Below are 19,773 nucleotides of genomic sequence, written 5' to 3'. Positions count from 1 at the left end.
GAACTCCCTTGACTAACTGAACATACTAGAAGGGTTTGAGGGGGATTGACCTTAATTTCCAAGAGTTGTTCAGCCGCATCCAGAGAAACTGTGACCCCCACCAACAATGGACTGGGAGAAAGCCAACTTGATCTCGGTGTAATACTTTTAGTAAAAATTTGTGTCAGTTTATTTGCTAGAATTTCTGCAAATAATTTATAGTCGCAATTTACTAATGAGATTGGTATAAAGTTTTTAACTTGTTCCATTTCTCTATCCTGCTTAGGAATAAAGAACTATAGTGGCCCCTGCCCATGAGTATGAACTGTCCTTTCTGCATTAACCTGATCATTACAGAAAGTAGTAGCAAGGTCAGTTCTTCCTTGTATGACTTATAGTATGCTTATAGGGCCGGGCTGTGGCGCAGCTGGTTAGTAGCCAGCTGCAATAAATCATTATGACCGTGAGGTCATGAGTTCGAAGCCAGCCCGTGTCGGAGTGAGCACTCAACCATAAAAAAAATAGCCCAGCTTGTTGTTGACCTAAGCAACCTGATAGTTGCATCTATCAAATAGGAAAATGTAGGTACAGCTTATGTGGGGAGGCTAATTTAACTAATTTACAACACCATAAAAAATCATCCAGCAGCGTGGAGAAAGGAATGAGGAAGCAATCCATCAAAGGACTCGGTGTCACAGTGGATGAAGCAGCAGCTCCCCCTGTGGCCGGAATCAAGCATACCCTCAAGAAGCCTGGAAGCTGGAGAAAGCTAAATAGCCTCTGTGTCTTCGTCTCTCTCTGTATGTATGTCTAATGGCATTGAATGTTTGCCATGTATGTGTACATTGTGATTTGCCCTGAGTCCCTTCGGGGTGAGAAAGAAGGGTGGAATATAAATACTTAAAATAAATAAATAAAAGTACCAAGCAGAAAATCCATCTGGACCTGGGGCTTTTTTTGTCTTTGTCAATAGTCTTAAACAGCTCCTCCTGTGTAATTTGCTATCCAGTTCTATTTTCATTTCTTTTGTGAGCTTAGTGACATTCATTTCATTCAGATATTGATCAATCTTCTTTCTATCTATCTGATTGCTTTTATAGATTTCTAGAATTGTCTTCAAATGTCTTTTGAATTTGTCGCATATCCGTAATTATTTCTCCTTTATTCTTTAATTTTACAATTAGCTGCTTTTTCCTACATTCTCTCGGTTGCCATGCTAACAATGTTCCTGGTGTGTTTGCATTTTCAAAAAAATTATTTCTGCTATACATAATCTTCCATTCGAACTCATTTATGAGTAACAATTCATATTTCTGTTGTAATTTAGTCAATTCTTTCTGCAACTTGTTCTTATCCTTCTGATTATTCTCTAATTTTCTTAATTATTTATTGCTATTTGTTTTTCCTTTTAAACCAAAGAACATTTTGCTGAATTAATAAACTTCTTACTACCGCTTTCTCTGCATCCCAAACAATTCTTTTAGATATCTCCTCCTTTAAATAGTTTTGTATTCCTTCTCTAATTTTCTCCTTTATTCTGGGATCTTTTAGTAAATAGTCGTTTATTCTCCACTGCTTCCTTTCCCACCCAACCCTTTCAACCTTAACAACACCAGATTATGATCTGAAAGCACTCTCGGTAGAAATTCTGCTTTTTCGGTTTTTACCATCAGCTCTTTTGTTGCTAAGATTTGGTCAATTGTGATGTTTCATGTCTATGAGAGTAATAAGAATATTCTCTTCTACCTAAATTATGTAATCTCCACATGTCATATAGTTCCCAATATTATAATTCTTCCATCTCCTTTCCTTTGTGTCACTTTTTCTTTTGCAATTTCTATCTAGTTTGGGGTCCATTACCCCATTAAATTCCCCCAGCCAGATTATTTCTTTCTCCCCATATTCTGCCAAAACTGCTGATAGTTTTTTGTAAAATGTTTTAGTTTTCCATTTAGAGCATAAATCCCCACTAATAAAACTTATTTGTATTGAAATTTCACGGTAACTATTAAAATCATCATATACTTTCTACAGCTCCAGATCACTTTTTATATAAAACAACACCCCATTGGGTTTTTTTATTAATAAGCTGTCCTAATTTTTCTTGTTTGTGTTTATCCAAGAAGAGTCTCTCTTTAATACAGGCTAGGTCTATCCTAGCTTTATGTAGGTAGTGAAAGACCAGTTTCCTTTTAAAACAATTACTCAGACCATTTGTATTTAAAAAAATAGTCTATGTGAATTTATCCAAAGAATTTCCCTCCTCTTCCCCTTCCCCTTCCCTCATCCCAGAAATTTTTGATTTCCAAAATCATTAACTAATAGTTTACAAATTAGTCCCATTTTCTAACTCTTCTGCTTCTTCTTCGTCTCGTTGTTTCCATTCAGTTGCCATCACCCCCTTCTTTGTAAGTGAGACTCTCCGACCCGTGGCCACTTTCAACAAAGTCTTTATTGTCTTTTCTCAAGAACTGCTCTGCCTTTGAAGCATCCAAAATCAAATGTCTCTTTGCTTTGTAGTAGAATGATACACCTTGTGAGAATTGCCATCTGAAGAGAATTCATTTTTTACTTAGTTTGTTCATCAAAAATTGAGTCTTTTTTCTTCCTAACCATTCTCATTGGGATATCCTTGAGCATAAATATTTTGCACCCCTTCACAACCAGGGGTGTTACATAATTGTTTTCTTAGAATCAGATCTTTGAAGGTTTTTGAAATCGGTTGCAGAATACATTCCATTAGGAACTTTTTTATTCTTGCGTATGCCGAGTTGCCTCTGCACACCGAGACTGAAGTAGAAATTACATCAATCTTGTTCTTCCATACGATCTGCTATCATTTTAATCAGATAGGATCATAGATCTCTTAGTTTTTCAGGAAGCCCTCTAATTCTAATTGAATTTTCATTTATTTTTAATTCCATCATCATAAATATATCTCTCGGCAATTTTGACTGTCATCCAAGGATTTAATTTTCTCAGCATTTTGCTCAGTTTTTTTTTCTGGTAGCTTTGCATTCCCCTTCTAATCTTGCTACCTTTACCTCTGTCTGCACTTGTTGGTCTGTGATTTTTTTTTATCCCAGCTCTAAGAGTCTCTTGTCCATATTTCAAATCCTGAAGCATTACTTTAATATCAGAAAACATGTGTTCAGTGCGAGGGGTGGTTTCTTCTGTTTATCTCCAGAACTAGATGTTGCAGTGTATGATGTAATTAGTCCCTTGTCTGCCAGTCCAGACGATTGTGGAGACAGGCCTTTTTTTCTCCATGATTTTGAGAGCTATGTTTATTTATAGATCAAGGTCACCTGTAGACACAACACCAGGCAGAAGATGGACTAGAGGGACAGAGAGGGTAGAAAGAGTAAATTTTACTTTCAGACTTTAAGCATATGTCCCTTAAAAAAAAGTATGGAAGGCTCATTCTTATTATACATTGTTTAGAGAGTATTCTGATTAGAGCAAAATTTAATGTCTTTCAAAATTCCGTGCCTCTGTGTATGCCTTCTCTCCTGGAGAGTTTTAAGACCTGATTTGAGGATACAACTCTTCCCATCCTCTGAGAATTTAGAGGCTTATCTCCTCTGAGATTCATTTCATGCTTAATCATATTTTTCTTCTGACCACACTCCAGGCATTTCCATGGCTTCTTTCCCATATGGGAAGCTTGTTGTGCAACTCAACTCTTTCCAAAATGTGGGAATATGTGTAATTTCTCTTTGTATGAACATTCTAGCAATCTTTGAAGATTGATTTGCAGTTCAAACTCTTAGCAGATTTCAGGCTTTTTGACTTCTCTCCCATGTGGGCTTTTTGGTGGGCCTTGGGACTTGCTGTCCAGTGGAAGCTCTTTGCACACTCCAGACATATTTTTGATTTTGTCTTCTATATGATTATCCTGGACATTTTTGAGGTCTGATTTGTAGCTAAAACCCTTCCCACACTCTCCTTTATGACTGTTCTGGTGACCTGTAAGAACAGATTTAATACTATAACTCTTCCCGCACTCCAGACATTTATAGGGTTTCTCTCCTCTGTGATTCATTTCATGTCCAATAAGAGCTCTCTTATCAGAAAACCCTTTTCCACACTCCTGGCATTTATATGGTTTCTCTTGTGTGTGGGTTCTTTCATGTCTGTTGAGGTCTCTTTTCTGTAAGAAACATTTTCCACACTCCGCACATTTATATGGCTTCTCGCCCATGTGGGTTTTTTGGTGTGTGTTGAGGATCCCTTTTTGAGCGAAGCTTTTTCCACACTCTAGGCATTTATATGGCTTCTCTCCTATGTGGGTGTATTGGTGCAGCTTTAGTGTGTTTTCCCAACGGAAACCCCTCCCACATTCTAGACATGTATAGGGTTTCTCTCCTCTGTGTTTCATTTCATGTCCATTAAGACATCTTTTATCAGAAAAACCTTTCCCACATTCTAGGCATTTATATGGCTTCTCATGTGCATGGATTCCTTCATGGGTTTTGAGGTGTCCTTTCTGAAAGAAACATTTTCCACACTCCAGGCATTTATATGGCTTCTCTCCCGTGTGGATTTTTCGATGTGCATTGAGGACTCCTTTTTGAGGGAAGCATTTCCCACATTCCAGGCATTTATACGGCATCTCTCCTATGTGGGTGTATTGGTGCAGCTTTAGTGTATTTTTCCAACAGAAACTCTTCCCGCACTCCAGACATTTATAGGGCTTCTCTCCTCTGTGTTTCATTTCATGTCCATTAAGACACCTTTTATCAAAAAAACCTTTTCCACACTCCAGGCATTTATGTGGCTTCTCTTGTGCGTGGATTCTTTCGTGTCTTTTGAGATATCCTTTCCGAAAGAAACGTTTTCTACACTCCGTGCATTTATATGGCTTCTCTCTCGTGTGGGGTTTTTGGTGTGTGTTGAGGACTCCTTTTAGAGGGAAGCATTTTCCACGCTCTGAACATTTATACGGCTTGTCCACAATTTGGTACTTATCATTTTGTGTAGAGTGTATACTAGATGCCTCCTCGAAGAAGCCATTCTCATAGACAGGGCTGTTTCCAATCTCGTCTACTGTCTCTTGGATTGTGATTTCCCTGGTGTCGACAGGGCACTGCTTCCTGTTATATCCTTCTGCTTCCATTCTCGAGCTTCTTTCTTCTTCCTTTTTACTTCTCCCTGTTTTCAGCCACATTTTATTTCGTGCTCCCTCAATTTCCCTCCCTTGTCCATCATCACCTTGAAAGAAGAAAGACAAAAAGAAGGAAGGCATGAGAAAAGGGAAGACTGAAATCAAACAAAAACAGAAATGTTGTGAGAGGCAGAAAAAAGAGGCAAGAATCTTCTTATGGAGGAGAGAACTTTGCCTTATCAAAGGAGAACCCCTTTCTGGAAGTTGTTGGATGATCGCTCCCACCATAGTATTGTCTACAATGGGAGGGGATGCGACATGCAACCCAAAAATACTTGTCACCATTTGATTCCACAACTCATTAACAACTTGGTTTCATAGGTCTTCCATTTACATGGATTGCATGTGCTCTTTCTTACAACTCTCTGAAGACTTCCAGGTGTGATAAATAAATAGTTTCAATAATATGGATCATTTACAACTGACCTACAAATCCCTTACTATGAGCTACTAAACCATGTTCAAGTAAGTATTGAGTCAACGTCCCGCTGAAGAGCAGCTCCTCAGAAGTAGTGCCCAGAGGGGAATTGTTTCTTCTAGCCTGGCCAAAAGTGCTGGCCAAAAATGACTTGTGTTCCTGAACGATGCAGCATGACAATTCTCCCAACTTATTTTTATGAACCAAGAGACTGAGGGATTCTTACCAAGAGAAGCCACCATCCTATAATTTTCTTCCATGACCTCCCAGTGCAGGGCCTGTTGATCCGGATCCAGTAAGGCCGACTCTCCCTCACTGAAATGTACAGCCACATCCTCAAACATCACCTGAAAGAAGAAAGTTGGACACACAAATCATTAGTTCTTATACTGCTAAGAAGAACCCTGATTCATTGAAAGTCTGAGTACAGAATCCAAAGAGATCACTTTTAGAAATAGCCACGCCAACTTTCCTGAGCTGGGTCTTCTAAAAAGGTGAGAAGATTGTGATGATAAGGGAGTTCATGCAGTCACCTGCAAACATTTGTCCATACCTCACAACCTCTGAGGATGCCTGCCATAGATGTGGGCGAAACGTCAGGAGAGAATACTTCTGGAACATGGCCACACAGCCCGAAAGACATACAACAACCCTGTGATCCCGGCCATGAAAGCCTTCGACAACACATTTGTCAGAGTATTTGCAGCGCAGCAGTAGTTGGATGGAAGCAGTGGAACGCAGAACGAAGAGACACTCAGAGACGTTGGTAAAACTATTTACAAAGTTTTACTGTATGCAGCAATAATCAACACAAACAGACTTGCAAACGACAGACGAACACAGGACTGCTCTGTTCTCCAACAGAACTTGACTCGAACTCTAGGCAGACAGAACTCAACTGAACTGAACTGATGCAATCGTTATGCACAAACACTTGTGTCTGGATACTCCCTAGTTCCAGCCACACATCAAGGACATCATAGCTTCTTGGCAATTAACTCTTTCCACACTATGGTACATTCTGGATGATGCAATCAGTTGCAATACAAGCATGGCACAAATTGCATTTAAACACTATCAATACATTAACAACATTGTGGTGTATTTTGTTCTTGCATGAGGATGTGGCTATCTATACATGTAGCAAGTGCTCTTAGAGACCCATGTCTCCACATATTAAGGAGGAAGAGCTTGCCTTGGTCCCAGCAGGACAGACATATAGGAAAATCACACAGGAAATCTCTCTTTGAGGAGATCACTCTGCACACACAAGAGGTAGACTTTTGGAGGAATGTTAGACATAAAAGTAGAAGGACTAGGATTCGTTCTGAAAATTAGGAGCTACATAATTAATTCAAAGTCCTCTCCAGGATCAGTGATGACACAGAACAAGAAGTGCAACAGAGCTTGTCTTCAGGGAATGTTCATGTGTCCTGGGAGAGTTAGCACATAGAATGGTCCCTGCACATCCTCCAAGAAAGCCTGTGGTGGTGGAAGAGGCCTCCTACTGAAGTGAACAGAAGTAGTGGTTTGTGGGCCTGACAGGATGACTTGAGAGGTGTGCCGTCTACCTGGAGCAAACATCCAAGATGTAAAAGAGAGCCTGGTAAGGGCTTGTCATGTCCACAGACCATTATGCCTTCCTTTCGGTTCATGTCATTTTTTAAAATATATTTTTATTGATATTATATTTCGTATTGTGAGTAGATTTGCACCTTAAAACATACACGTTGTTTGTGTATTACCACATTTCTCCACCCTCTTCCATTCTATATTATCTTCTCAGTAAAGGTAAAGGTTTTCCCCTGACGTTAAGTCCAGTCATATCTGACTCTGGGGGTTGGTGCTCATCTCCATTTCTAAGCCGAAGAGCCGGCGTTGTCCGTAGACACCTCCAAGGTCAAGTGGCCAGTATGACTGCATGGAGCGCCGTTACCTTCCCGCCGGAGTGGTACCTATTGATCTACTCACATTGGCATGTTTTCGAACTGCTAGGTTGGCAGGAGCTGGGGCTAACAGCGGGCGCTCATTCCGCTCCCCTGATTTGAACCTGGGACCTTTCGGTCTGCAAGTTCAGCAGCTCAGCGCTTTAACGCACTGCGCCACCACCAGGGTCCATTATCTTCTCACTTATCTAATATATCATTGTTCTATTCACTCTTGTAGGGCCAATCCCTACAAGGAATGGCTGAGGGAGCTGGGGATGTTTAGCTCGGAGAAGAGAAGGTTTAGAGTTGGCATATGACACATGCTTAAGTATTTGAAAGGATGCCGCATTCAGGAGGGGCAGCTTTGTATTCAAATAGCAAGAAAAGTGATTCCACCTAAACGTTGAGAAGAACTTTTTAACAATAAGAGCTGTTCAGCAGTGGAATATGCTGACTGGGAGTCCAGTGGAGTCTCTTCTCTGCAGGCTTTTAATTAAAGCCTATTCCGGCCATACTGCCATCTTGCCTGTTTTATATCTATATATATAAAAGGGTAATGAAATTTCAGCCTAGGACAAAACAACAAAACTACACATCCCAGAAACACTAAACTTGGCAGCACAACCCCTCATCCATGCCTCTACGTTCATACAACAAAAAGAAAAGAAAAATAAAGTCCTAATTAGAGGGAGAGGAATAATTGTTTTTATCCAATTGCTGCCAGTTAGAAGGCTAAGCTCTGCCCACTTGGTCTCCTAGCAACCCACTCAGCCCAGGGGACAGGCAGAGTTAGGCCTCACTTCGGCCTCTTCCACACTGCCTATAAAATACAGATTATCTGATTTTAACTGGATTATATTGCAGTGTAGACTCAAGGCCCTTCCACACAGCTACCCTGTTTCCCCGAAAATAAGACATCCCCAGAAAATAAGACCTAGTAGAGGTTTTGCTGAATTGCTAAATATAAGGCCCCCCCCCCAAAAGTAAGACCTAGCAAAGTTTGGAAGCATGCCCACCAAACATAACTCCATGTACGTACCATAGATTGTTGTACATGGAAATATTGGTAGTAACAAAAAATTCTTGATAGGATTCACAGTTTGTCTGGTTATGCTGGTTTGTGATGACAACTACTGTACAGTATATAATAAATGTTCATTTTTTTGTTCAACAATAAATGTGAATTCTTCTTCATGGCAAAATAAGACATCCCCTGAAAATAAGACCTAGCACATCTTTAGGAGCAAAAATTAATATAAGACTGTCTTATTTTCGGGGAAACACGGTATATAACCCATTTATAATGGACTTAATGTCAGGGGAAAACCTTTACCCTTTACCTTAACTACCACCAATTCCTCAATACTTTATTTCCCATGCCACCAGACTTCGCCACAGCAACACGTGGCTGGGCACAGCTAGTCTATATATATAAAAGGGTAATGAAATTTCGGCCTAGGACAAAACAACAAAACTACACATCCTAGAAACACTAAACTTGGCAGCACAACCCCTCATCCATGCCTCTACGTTCATACAACAAAAAGCTCCAGCTACTCCAGAAAACGGCCAGGCTTTGAGACTGCAAGGCTGTTCACTGCTATTCCACTTGGCCAACAAAGGATTCCCATAAGCCACAGCAACGCGTGGCCGGGCAAAGCTAGTATTTTATATATTATACCCTTTCGTTGTAGAACCACTCAATGGAGCGATCTGCAATTGTTCTTACTAGGTATTATATTGTTTTAAAATGTTGGAATTTTAAACATGTTTGTTAATTGCTGTTATATTGGTTTTTTATATTTTGTATTATGTATATGTATTGATTGTTTTTATGATGTGTAAACCACTCTAAGTCCTTATTGGAGATAGAGCGGTATATAAATAAAGTTTTGTTGTTGTTGTTGTTGTTGTAGAGCAGGGGTCCCCAAACTAAGGCCCGGGAGCCGGATGCGGCCCATCGAAGCCATTTATCTGGCCCCCACGGCACAAGGGCAGAAGGGGGTTGGGCTAAATGACCCAAGGGGTCTCTTCTTCTCTTACAACCATTATTATTATTATTATTATTATTATTATTATTATTATTATTATTATTGAGGCTGGGTGGCCATCTGTCGGGGGTGCTTTACTTGTGCTTTTGGTGCACAAAGGCAGAAGGGGATTGGACTAAATGGCCCAAGGGGTCTCTTCCAACCCTCTTTATTATTATTATTATTATTATTAACATTGAGGCTGGGTGGCCATCTGTCAGGGGTGCTTTGGTTGTGCTTTTGGTGCACAAAAGCAGAAGGGGGTTGGACTAAATGGCCCAAGGGGTCTCTTCCAACCCTCTTTATTATTATTATTATTATTATTATTATTATTATTATTATTATTATTAACATTGAGGCTGGGTGGCCATCTGTCAGGGGTGCTTTGGTTGTGCTTTTGGTGCACAAAAGCAGAAAGGGGTTGGACTCAATGGCCCAAGGGGTCTCTTCCAACCCTCTTTATTATTATTATTATTATTATTATTATTACTATTATTATTACTATAGTCCAGCCCTCCAACGGTCCGAAGGATCGTGAACTGGCCCCCTCTTTAAAAAGTTTGGGGACTCCTGTTGTAGAGTCTGGGTGGTCATCTCTTGGGAGTGCTTGGATTGTGTATTAGACTGTATGGCCCAGATTCCTTTTCCTCGGTATGACCAGTGCAGCCATGGAAGCTCCAGTTAGAATCGTAGAGTTGGAAGACACCACATGGGCCATCTAGTCCAACCCCCTGCCATGCAGAGAAGAAGAGCAGAGTAGCAGCTTTCCTTCCCTTGCCCTTCTCTCTGTTGTGACCACCCTTGGGTTTTGGGAGGGAGGAGAGAGGCTTTGGTAGGATGATGGCCAACCTGCCAATCTGTGATTTTCAAGCTTGCAAAGGTGGAGGCCAACTTAAAAGGTGGTTAAACTATAAAAAAAACGAAGACCAGTGCAATCTCTAAAACTTCAAATTTCTACAGCAAACAAAGATAAGAGATAGATAAACTAGCACATTATACGAGGCTGGTCCTGGATAAGCAATCAGTCTCCCGAGGTCTACTGGATCCTTACTGTACTAGTCTCCCCTCTTTGGGGATAATAATAATAATAACAATAATAATAATAACAACAACTTTATTTTTATTCCCCGCCCCATCTCCCCGAAGGGACTTGGGGCGGCTTACATGGGGCCTTGCCCGATAAAACAATCAAATATCAAAACACAGCAATAAAACAGTTATCCAATAAAAACATCAATTACAGTAAAAACAATCGTTAAAATCAACATAAAACATACAATATTAACACTGGAGACTAATTCATAGAACCCAGGCAAAGTGCAACATGTGCCGAAATGGGGAAGGTAATTGTGGGGATGGAGTCCTGAAGCCTGAAAGCAGCCATGGAGAAACTCTTCCCCTGTAATCCTTGAACTGCTAAGTCAGATCCCAATGTACAACTAAGATGCTCTAAGGAAGGTTTTAACACAGGATTCAGTCCAAAGAGGAAGGCACCCTGTGGGCCACAGAGGCAGAATAATAATAATATTTTTTTCTTTCTAACCTGCTCTCTTTCCCCAAAGGGACTCAGGATGGTTTACACATACAAAGGCAAATATTCAGTGCTGTACACAGTCATAAAAACAGAAGCAAATATACATAAAATGATAACATGATAAAACAATAAAATACAGATCATAATTAAAAGTGCATATAAAATAAGCTCTATGGGAGAGGTGATGTTTGGGCCTCCTAAGTGCAATAACCAAGTACTGTTCAGATGGAATCTAGAGATATAACATATAGCTGTGAAGTGGCCATACAGTGTGTTACCCCTTAGTAAGAAAGCAGTCAGGAGGGGGTGGTTTCTTTTCTTCAATATTAATCTGCTCCTCCATAGGCTATCTCTTTACCTGAGCTTGTTGAACGGATGCCACGTCTCCGGCATCAGAAAGAGTGGAGCTGCCACGTCTTCCCAGCATCCTGGGCTCATCTCCTGTGAAATGGCAAACATAGGAAGGAAAGGGATGCTGAATTTCTTGGTTTGTTTTTCAAAGCTCATTTTGAGGTCCCAAAGTGTTTACAATGTAAACGACATCAAAGAGCTGAAACTAACAAAATGAAGTTCAACAAGGACAAATGCAAGATACTTCACTTTGGCAGAAAAAATGGAAATCAAAGATACAGAATGGGGGACGATGCCTGGCTTGACAGCAGTGTGTGCGAAAAAGACCTTAGAGTCCTCGTGGACTACAAGTTAAACATGAGCCAACAATGTGATGTGGCGGCGAAAAAAGCCAATGGGATTTTGGCCTGCATCAATAGAGGTATAGCATCTAGATCCAGGAAAGTCATGCTCCCCCTCTATTCTGCCTTGGTCAGACCACACCTGGAATACTGTGTCCAATTCTGGGCACCACAGTTGAAGGGAGATGTTGACAAACTGGAAAGCATCCAGAGGAGGGTGACTAAAATGATTAAGGGTCTGGAGAACAAGCCCTATGAGGAGCGGCTTAGAGAGCTGGGCATGTTTAGCCTGCAGAAGAGAAGGCTGAGAGGAGACATGATAGCCATGTACAAATGCGTGAGGGGAAGTCATAGGGAAGAGGGAGCAAGCTTGTTTTCTGCTGCCCTGCAGACCAGGACACGGAACAATGGCTTCAAACTACAGGAAAGGAGATTCCACCTGAACATCAGGAAGAACTTCCTCACAGTGAGGGCTGTTCGGCAGTGGAACTCTCTCCCCCGGACTGTGGTGGAGGCTCCTTCTTGGGAGGCTTTTAAGCAAAGGCTGGATGGCCATCTGTCGGGGGTGCTTTGAATGCGATTTCCTGCTTCTTAGCGGGGGGTTGGACTGGATGGCCCATGAGGTCTCTTCCAACTCTACTATTCTATGATTCTATGAAAGGGGAACAATAACGTTTTCAAAAGAAAGCTCAGAAGGATCTGGAAAAGGTTTCCTATGGCACAAGTATTCCTGAGATGCAGCCCATTCCATACAATACCAGCTGGGATGGAAATATTCTTAAAACTGTTCCTGAAACATTCTAACAAAACAGCCATTCAAGACAATCATTCTGCGGGACATAAGAGAAGATCATACATTTAGGAAATGTTAGACCAAGAGAAAGAAGGTATTTCACCCAGTGGAGCAGCCCATCTGTCCTCTAACAAAACAGTAATGGAAACATGTATTTGGGGACATAACAGCAGACCTGACATTTGAGGAATCAAGTGAATGAAGACATCTTACCCAGTGGAACAGCGCCTGTGTCCTCCTCCTCCACCTTGATCCACCTGGAAGGGAAGCCCTGGCTAGTGCCTGGTGGGGCCTCCTGAGCCTGAAGGACCTTCTCCTCTTCTTCCCAACTCAGGAGGAATCCTTCAGCCAAAGCCACGGCCTGGGAACTGGTCTCTGCCCCACATTCCCTCACCCAGCGCTCCATCTCCGCAGGAAGGACGGCCAGGAACTGCTCCAGGAGCACCAGGTCCAGCATCTCCGCCTTTGTATGTTCCTCAGGCTTCAGCCACAGGCGGCAGAGAGAGTGGAGGCGGCTGCACACCTCTCGGGGACCCAAGGCCTCCTCATAGCAAAAGCGCCTGAAGCGTTGGCAATGAAGGTCTGAGGTGAAGTCCTCCTCCTCCAGAGAATCCTGACCCATTCTGCCTGGGACCCCAACCCTTCTCCTGCCCCACAATGTGTTGGACTTTCTTTCCCCTCCAGGGCTGGTCTGGTTTGGCTCCTCCATCTTCACTCTGGACTCCATCAGGGCTGAAGAACCTCTTCCCTTCTCCTTCTGAAGATGTTGTGAAGTGAAGGCTACACAAGACAAAGGGGAGATGAAGTCCAGGTTAATTACCTACTACCCTCAAGAGAAAAAGGGTCATTACCACCCATTTTTGTGTTGCCATTGTGAGAAAAGCAGAGCCCTGGCAGCTTAGAGCAAACTCCATGAAATAATATTATGGGGATCCCTCCACATTGCGCTTCTGTTCCCAAAATGCAGACTGTGCAAAGAAACTGACGAAACCATTGATCATATCCTTAGCTGCTGTAAGAAAATTGCACAGACAGACTACAAACAGAGGCACAACTATGTGGCCCAAATGATCCATTGGAACTTATGCCTCAAGTACCAGCTCCCAGCAGCAAAGAACTGGTGGGATCACAAACCTGCAAAAGTATTCGAAAATGAACATGCAAAGATACTGTGAGACTTCCGAATCCAGACTGACAAAGTTCTGGAACACAACACACCAGACATCACAGTTGTGGAAAAGAAAAAGGTTTGGATTATTGATGTCACCATCCCAGGTGACAGTCGCATTGACGAAAAACAACAGGAAAAACTCAGCCGCTATCAGGATCTCAAGATTGAAGTTCAAAGACTCTGGCAGAAACCAGTGCAGGTGGTCCCAGTGGTGATGGGCACACTGGGTGCCATGCCAAAAGATCTCAGCCGGCATTTGGAAACAATAGACATTGACAAAATTACGATCTGCCAACTGCAAAAGGCCACCCTACTGGGATCTGCGCGCATCATCCGAAAATACATCACACAGTCAAAGACACTTGGGAAGTGTTCGACTTGTGATTTTGTGATATGAAATCCAGCATATCTATCTTGTTTGCTGTGTCATAATAAAATAATAATAATAATACTTTATTTATATCTCCTAGAGTCTCTCGGGTCAGTTCACAAAACAATCAAGGTGTGACATACAAAATACAACAAGTTGAAAACAAAACATAGGCAGTCAACACAACATCATAAATTCACAGTATCCCCTGGCAACAACAATAAAATACAGCAATTTCCAGGGGAAAATCCCCTCACCTTCAGCCCATTCCCTTGTTTCTCTGTATATACAGTTCTGAAACTTTCCACACAAGCTCAATAAAATCCCACATTTGCTTTGAACTGGGGTATATGGCAGTGTGGACTTGGATGACCCAGTTCAAAGCAGGGACTGTGGCATGTTCTGCCTTGATATTCTGGGTTAAAGGGCTGTGTGGAAAGGCCCTGAGAGGAACCCTGGGAGTTGTAGAGCGACAAAGTCCTCACCAAACTCACCATCCCAGGATGGCAGACCATCCAGACAATGCAGTTCAAGTGGCACCAAAGTGCATTAATTCTATGATGCAGATGCCTCATAAGAGAATGTACCATGCTCTAAAAAAGGACATTAAAAAAGCCACACTTTCCATATAAGCTTCCTCTAAAATTGTTCCGCCTTCAACCCCATTCCTCCATGGTCTCCTTTCTCTTTAGACCAGGGGTCCTCAAATTTTTTAAGTGGGGGGCCGATTCACAGTCCCTCAGACTGTTGGGGGCCTGGACTAAGATGAAATAGTAAAAAATTAGGATTGTTTTTGTGTGCTTTCAAGTCATTTCAGACTTAGGTCAACCCTTAGTCTAAAGTTTAGGAAAGAGGCCAGGTAATTGACCTTGGAGGGTCGCATCTGGCCCATGGGCCTTAGTTTTCGGACCCCTGATCTAGACGATCTCATAAGACCATAGGTAAGCAAAGAGACCTCCAAAGACCATCTAGATGGTCTTATAAGACCATAGGTAAGGAAAGGGACCCTCAAAGCCCATCTAGATTATCTCATCAGGCCATCAGAAGACCATAGATAAGGAAAGGGACCTTCAAAGACCACCCAGATGGTTTCATAAGGCTATAGGTAAGGAAAGGTTCCTCAAAGGCCATCTAGATGAGCTCATCAGGCCATCAGAAGACCATAGGTAAGGAAAGGGACCTCAAAGACCACCCAGATGTTTTCATAAGGCTATAGGTAAGGAAAGGGTCCTCAAAGGCCATCTAGACAATCTCATCAAACCATAGGTAAGGAAAGGGCCCTCAAAGGCCATCTAGACAATCTCATAAAACCATAGGTAAGGAAAGGGACCCTCAAAGACCATCTAGATCAGGGGTCCCCAAACTACGGCCCACAGGCCACATGCAGCCCATCGAAGCCATTTATCCGGCCCCCACGGCACAAAGGCAGAAGGGAGTTGGGCTAAATGGCCCAAGGGGTCTCTTCCAACCCTCTTTATTATTATTATTATTATTATTATTATTATTATTATTATTATTAACATTGAGGCTGGGAGGCCATCTGTCAGGGGTGCTTTGATTGTGCTTTTGGTGCGCAAAGGCAGAAGGGGGTTGGCGTAAATGGCCCGAGGGGTGTCTTCCAACACTTATTATTATTATTATTATTATTGCTCGACCAACTATGGTCCAGCTCTCCAACAGTCTGAGGGATTGTGAACTGTCCCCCAGTTTAAAAAGTTTGGGGACCCCTGATCTAGATGGTCTCATAGAACCATAGGTAATTAAAGTGACTTCCAAAAGCGATCTAGATGGTCTCATAAGGCCGTAGCTAAGCAAAGAGACCTTCAAAGACCATCTAGACGATTTCATGACCATAGGTAAGCAAGGAGACCTCCAAAAACCATCTAGATGGTCTCATAAGACCATTGGTAAGGAAAGGAATCCTCAAAGGCCATCTAGGTGATCTCATCAGGCCATCAGAAGACCATAGGTAAGAAAAGGGACCCTCAAAGGCCATCTAGATGATCTCATCAGGCCATCAGAAGACCATAGATAGGGAAAGGGACCTCAAAGACCATCTAGATGATCTCACCAGGCCATCAGAAGACCATAGGTAAGGAAAGGGCCCTCAAAGGCCATCTAGATGATCTCATCAGGCCAACAGGAGACCATAGATAAGGAAAGGGACATCAAAGACCATCTAGATGGTTTCATAAGGCCATAGGTAAGGAAAGGGGCCCCCAAAGACCATCTAGATGGTTTCATAAGGCCATAGGTAAGGAAAGGGGCCCCCAAAGACCATCTAGATGGTTTCATAAGGCCATAGGTAATGAAAGGGGCCCCCAAAGGCCATCTAGATGATCTCATAGGTCCATAGGTAAGGAAAGTGACCTCCAAAAGCCATCTAGATGGTCTCATAAGGCCGTAGCTAAGCAAAGAGACCTTCAAAGACCATCTAGACAATCTCATAAGAGCATAAGTGTGGAAAGAAGCCTCCAAAAACCAGCTAGACTTAGGTCAAGTTTAGGACAGGGGCCAGGTCAATGACCTTGGAGGGCCGCATCCAGCCCCCAGGTCTTAGTTTGGGGACTAGGACTAGGACTAGTTTGTTGGGTTTCCAAGTGAGACTTTGGAAGCCTGGATGTGATTCCTGCCTTTGCCCGGCCGCCCCCCTCCTCCCTTCTCTCCCATGTGTTCCTCCAGCACTGGCCTCTCTTTCCTTCCCTTTGGAGCCTCAGAGCCCCAGGCTGAAAGGAAGGAGGGAGAGGAAGGGAAAAGGAGGGTCAAGGACAGGGATCCCCAAACTAAGGCCCATGGGCCGGATGCGGCCCCCCAAGGTCATTTACCTGGCCACTGTCCTAAACTTTAGACTTAGGTTTGACCTAAGTCTACCTGGTCTTTGGAGGTCTCTGTGCTTATCTATGGTCTTATGAGACCATCTTGGTGGCTTTTGGAGGGTACTTTCCTTACCTATGGTTTTATGAGATTGTCTAGATGGCCTTTGGGGACCCCTTTCCTTATCTATGGTCTTATGAAACCATCTAGATGGTCTTTGAGGGTCCCTTTCCTTATCTACGGTCTTCTGATAGCCTGATGAGATCATCTAGATGGCCTTTGAGGGTCCCTTTCCTTACCAATGGTCTTATGAGGCCATCTAGATGGTCTTTGGAGGTCTCTTTCCTTACCTATGGTTTTATGAGATTGTCTAGATGGCCTTTGGGGAGCCCTTTCCTTACCTATGGTCTTATGAAACCATCTAGATGGTCTTTGAGGGTCCCTTTCCTTATCTATGGTCTTCTGATGGCCTGATGAGATCATCTAGATGGCCTTTGAGGGTCCCTTTCCTTACCTATGGTCTTATGAGACCATCTAGATGGTCTTTGGAGGTCTCTTTCCTTACCTATGGTTTTATGAGATTGTCTAGATGGCCTTTGGGGACCCCTTTCCTTATCTATGGTCTTATGAAACCATCTAGATGGTCTTTGAGGGTCCCTTTCCTTATCTATGGTCTTCTGATGGCCTGATGAGATCATCTAGATGGCCTTTGAGGGTCCCTTTCCTTACCTATGGTCTTATGAGACCATCTAGATGGTCTTTGGAGGTCTCTTTCCTTACCTATGGTTTTATGAGATTGTCTAGATGGCCTTTGGGGACCCCTTTCCTTATCTATGGTCTTATGAAACTATCTAGATGGCCTTTGAGGGTCCCTTTCCTTACCTATGGTCTTCTGATGGCCTGATGAGATCATCTAGATGGCCTTTGAGGGTCCCTTTCCTTACCTATGGCCTTACGAAACCATCTAGATGGTCTTTGGAGGTCTCCTTGCTTACCTATGGTCTTATAAGATCGTCTAGGTCAGGGGTCCCCAAACTAAGGCCCATGGGCCAGATGTGGCCCTCCAAGGCCAGTTACCTGGCCCTTGTCCTAAACCTTAGACTGTGGGTTGACCTAAGTCTGAAACGACTTGAAGGCACACAACAACAACAACCCTAATTTTGGACTTTTTCATCATAGTCCGGCCCCCCAACAGTCTGAAGGAGGGTGAACCGGACCTCCACTTAAAAGGTTTGAGGACCCCTGGTCATGGAGGAGAGGAAGGAAGGAAGGAAGGAAGGAAGGAAGGAAGGAAGGAAGGAAGGAAGGAAGGAAGGAAGGAAGGAAGGAAGGAAGGAAGGAAGGAAGGAGAGAGAGAAGGGCCGGGCTGGGAGGAAGGGTCACTGCTGCGCCCACCTCCTTGCTTACCAGATTGTGGGGCGGGGGGCTTTGTCTCTGCTTCCATCCTTCGCTGAATCCTTAGAGGGTGGGAAACCTGGGGGGCCAAGAGCAGAGCCCATCCAGGAGGCGAAAGACGAGGAAGAGGAACCCAGAATGGAGGGAGGGGCTATAGCAGAGCCCACCCCCATCCCTCTGACTCTGCTCGTGCGCTGAGCATCCTGGGAGTTGTAGTCCGCAGCCCTGCCCCATCTTCCCCGGTGAACCTGTCTCTCTCTCCCTCTCCCTCCTTCACCTCCAGATCTGAGCCTTCCCCAAAGAATGGGGGGAAAACATACCTCACTGCATGGTCAGGAGAGGGAAGAATGGGAGACAGGAGCCAACTCTTTCCAGCCTTCTGCCTCTTTGTCTTTGCAACTCTCCTCTCGAGATACCTGCTGCTGTGGGCGGGGCCTCTCCCTGGACACGCCCCCTTTCCACCTCCCCTGGGACCACCCTTTGGCCCTCTCTGCCCTTCTTGGCGAAATACCTTTGAATACATGGACTGGTAAAAGAGTGCTAGCCATGGCCTTCAGGACTGTGGTTTCTGATGTTAGGCATGAGATAGATGAGTCTCAGCCTCCTAGCCACGCACACACGTCCCTTCCAAAATATTACTCTTCATGCCTCACAACCTCTGAGGATGCCTGCCACAGATGCGGGCGAAACCTCAGGAGAGAATACTTCTGGAACATGGCCATGCAGCCCGGAATACATACAACAACCCTATTATTATTATTATTATTAATAATAATAATAATAATAATAATAATAATAATCTATATATATAAAAGGCTTTTGGCATCACGGCAACTCACAAAACAACAAAACCCAACACCCACCAAACTCTAAAATTGGCAACACAATCCATCATCCCTGCCTCCAGTAAGATACAACACAATCACATAAAAAACACAATCACAACACCCAAAAAAAAGGCCAAAGCCCACAACAGGCAATGTGCCATGCTTTCTATATTTTGTTATATATATCTATATATATATATATATATATATATATATATATATATATATATATATATATATATATATATATACACACACACACACACACACACACACACACACACACACACACAAAATAATAAATACAGCCAGACATTGGAGCTACAAGGATATTCAGTGCAATTCCACCACACCAATAAAAGATTAACCTTCGTAAAAGGCGACCAGGCTTTGAAACAGTGATACAACTCTGAAGCTGGCCAACCAAAGATTTCCCCTGGGTAGCAAGCACCCAGGCTTTGAACCACTGAGGCTATTCATTACAATTCTACCACCCCAAAAAAAATTCCCCTAAAAGGCAACTACCTAACCTTCCAAGCAGCAAGCCTATTCCTTTCTATTCCACCTCACCAAACAAGGATTCACATAAGAAAATGGCCAGGCTTTCAGGCTACAAAGCTATTCACTGTTATTCCACCTACCTAACAAAGAATTC

The 19,773-nt window shown here is 43.0% G+C and overlaps 1 protein-coding gene across 2 annotated transcripts; it reads right to left on the bottom strand.

Annotated features, from left to right (window-relative positions):
* Positions 1-1,122: 1,122 nt before the first annotated feature.
* LOC103282232 (zinc finger protein 25) lies at positions 1,123-18,743 on the bottom strand. 2 transcript variants are annotated; one of them, XM_062972985.1, is made up of 5 exons: positions 18,612-18,743; positions 12,755-13,321; positions 11,415-11,497; positions 5,791-5,911; positions 1,123-5,193 (listed from the first exon to the last, which is right to left on the bottom strand). In XM_062972985.1, exons 2-5 carry the CDS (start codon positions 13,266-13,268, stop codon positions 3,749-3,751), a joined length of 2,163 nt encoding a protein of 720 aa, XP_062829055.1. In that variant the 5' UTR covers positions 13,269-13,321; positions 18,612-18,743; the 3' UTR covers positions 1,123-3,748. The 2 variants fall into 2 exon arrangements, with proteins under 2 accessions (XP_062829055.1, XP_062829054.1); XM_062972984.1 differs by lacking the exon at positions 18,612-18,743 and adding an exon at positions 18,304-18,473.
* Between the last annotated feature and the right edge of the window lie 1,030 nt (positions 18,744-19,773).

Source organism: Anolis carolinensis, chromosome 2 (genome assembly GCF_035594765.1).
Source record: "Anolis carolinensis isolate JA03-04 chromosome 2, rAnoCar3.1.pri, whole genome shotgun sequence".
In the NCBI taxonomy this organism is placed as follows: Eukaryota; Metazoa; Chordata; class Lepidosauria; order Squamata; family Dactyloidae; genus Anolis; species Anolis carolinensis.
Note: the sequence above shows the minus strand (reverse complement) of the source record. Positions and strands in the feature narration are given on the sequence as shown.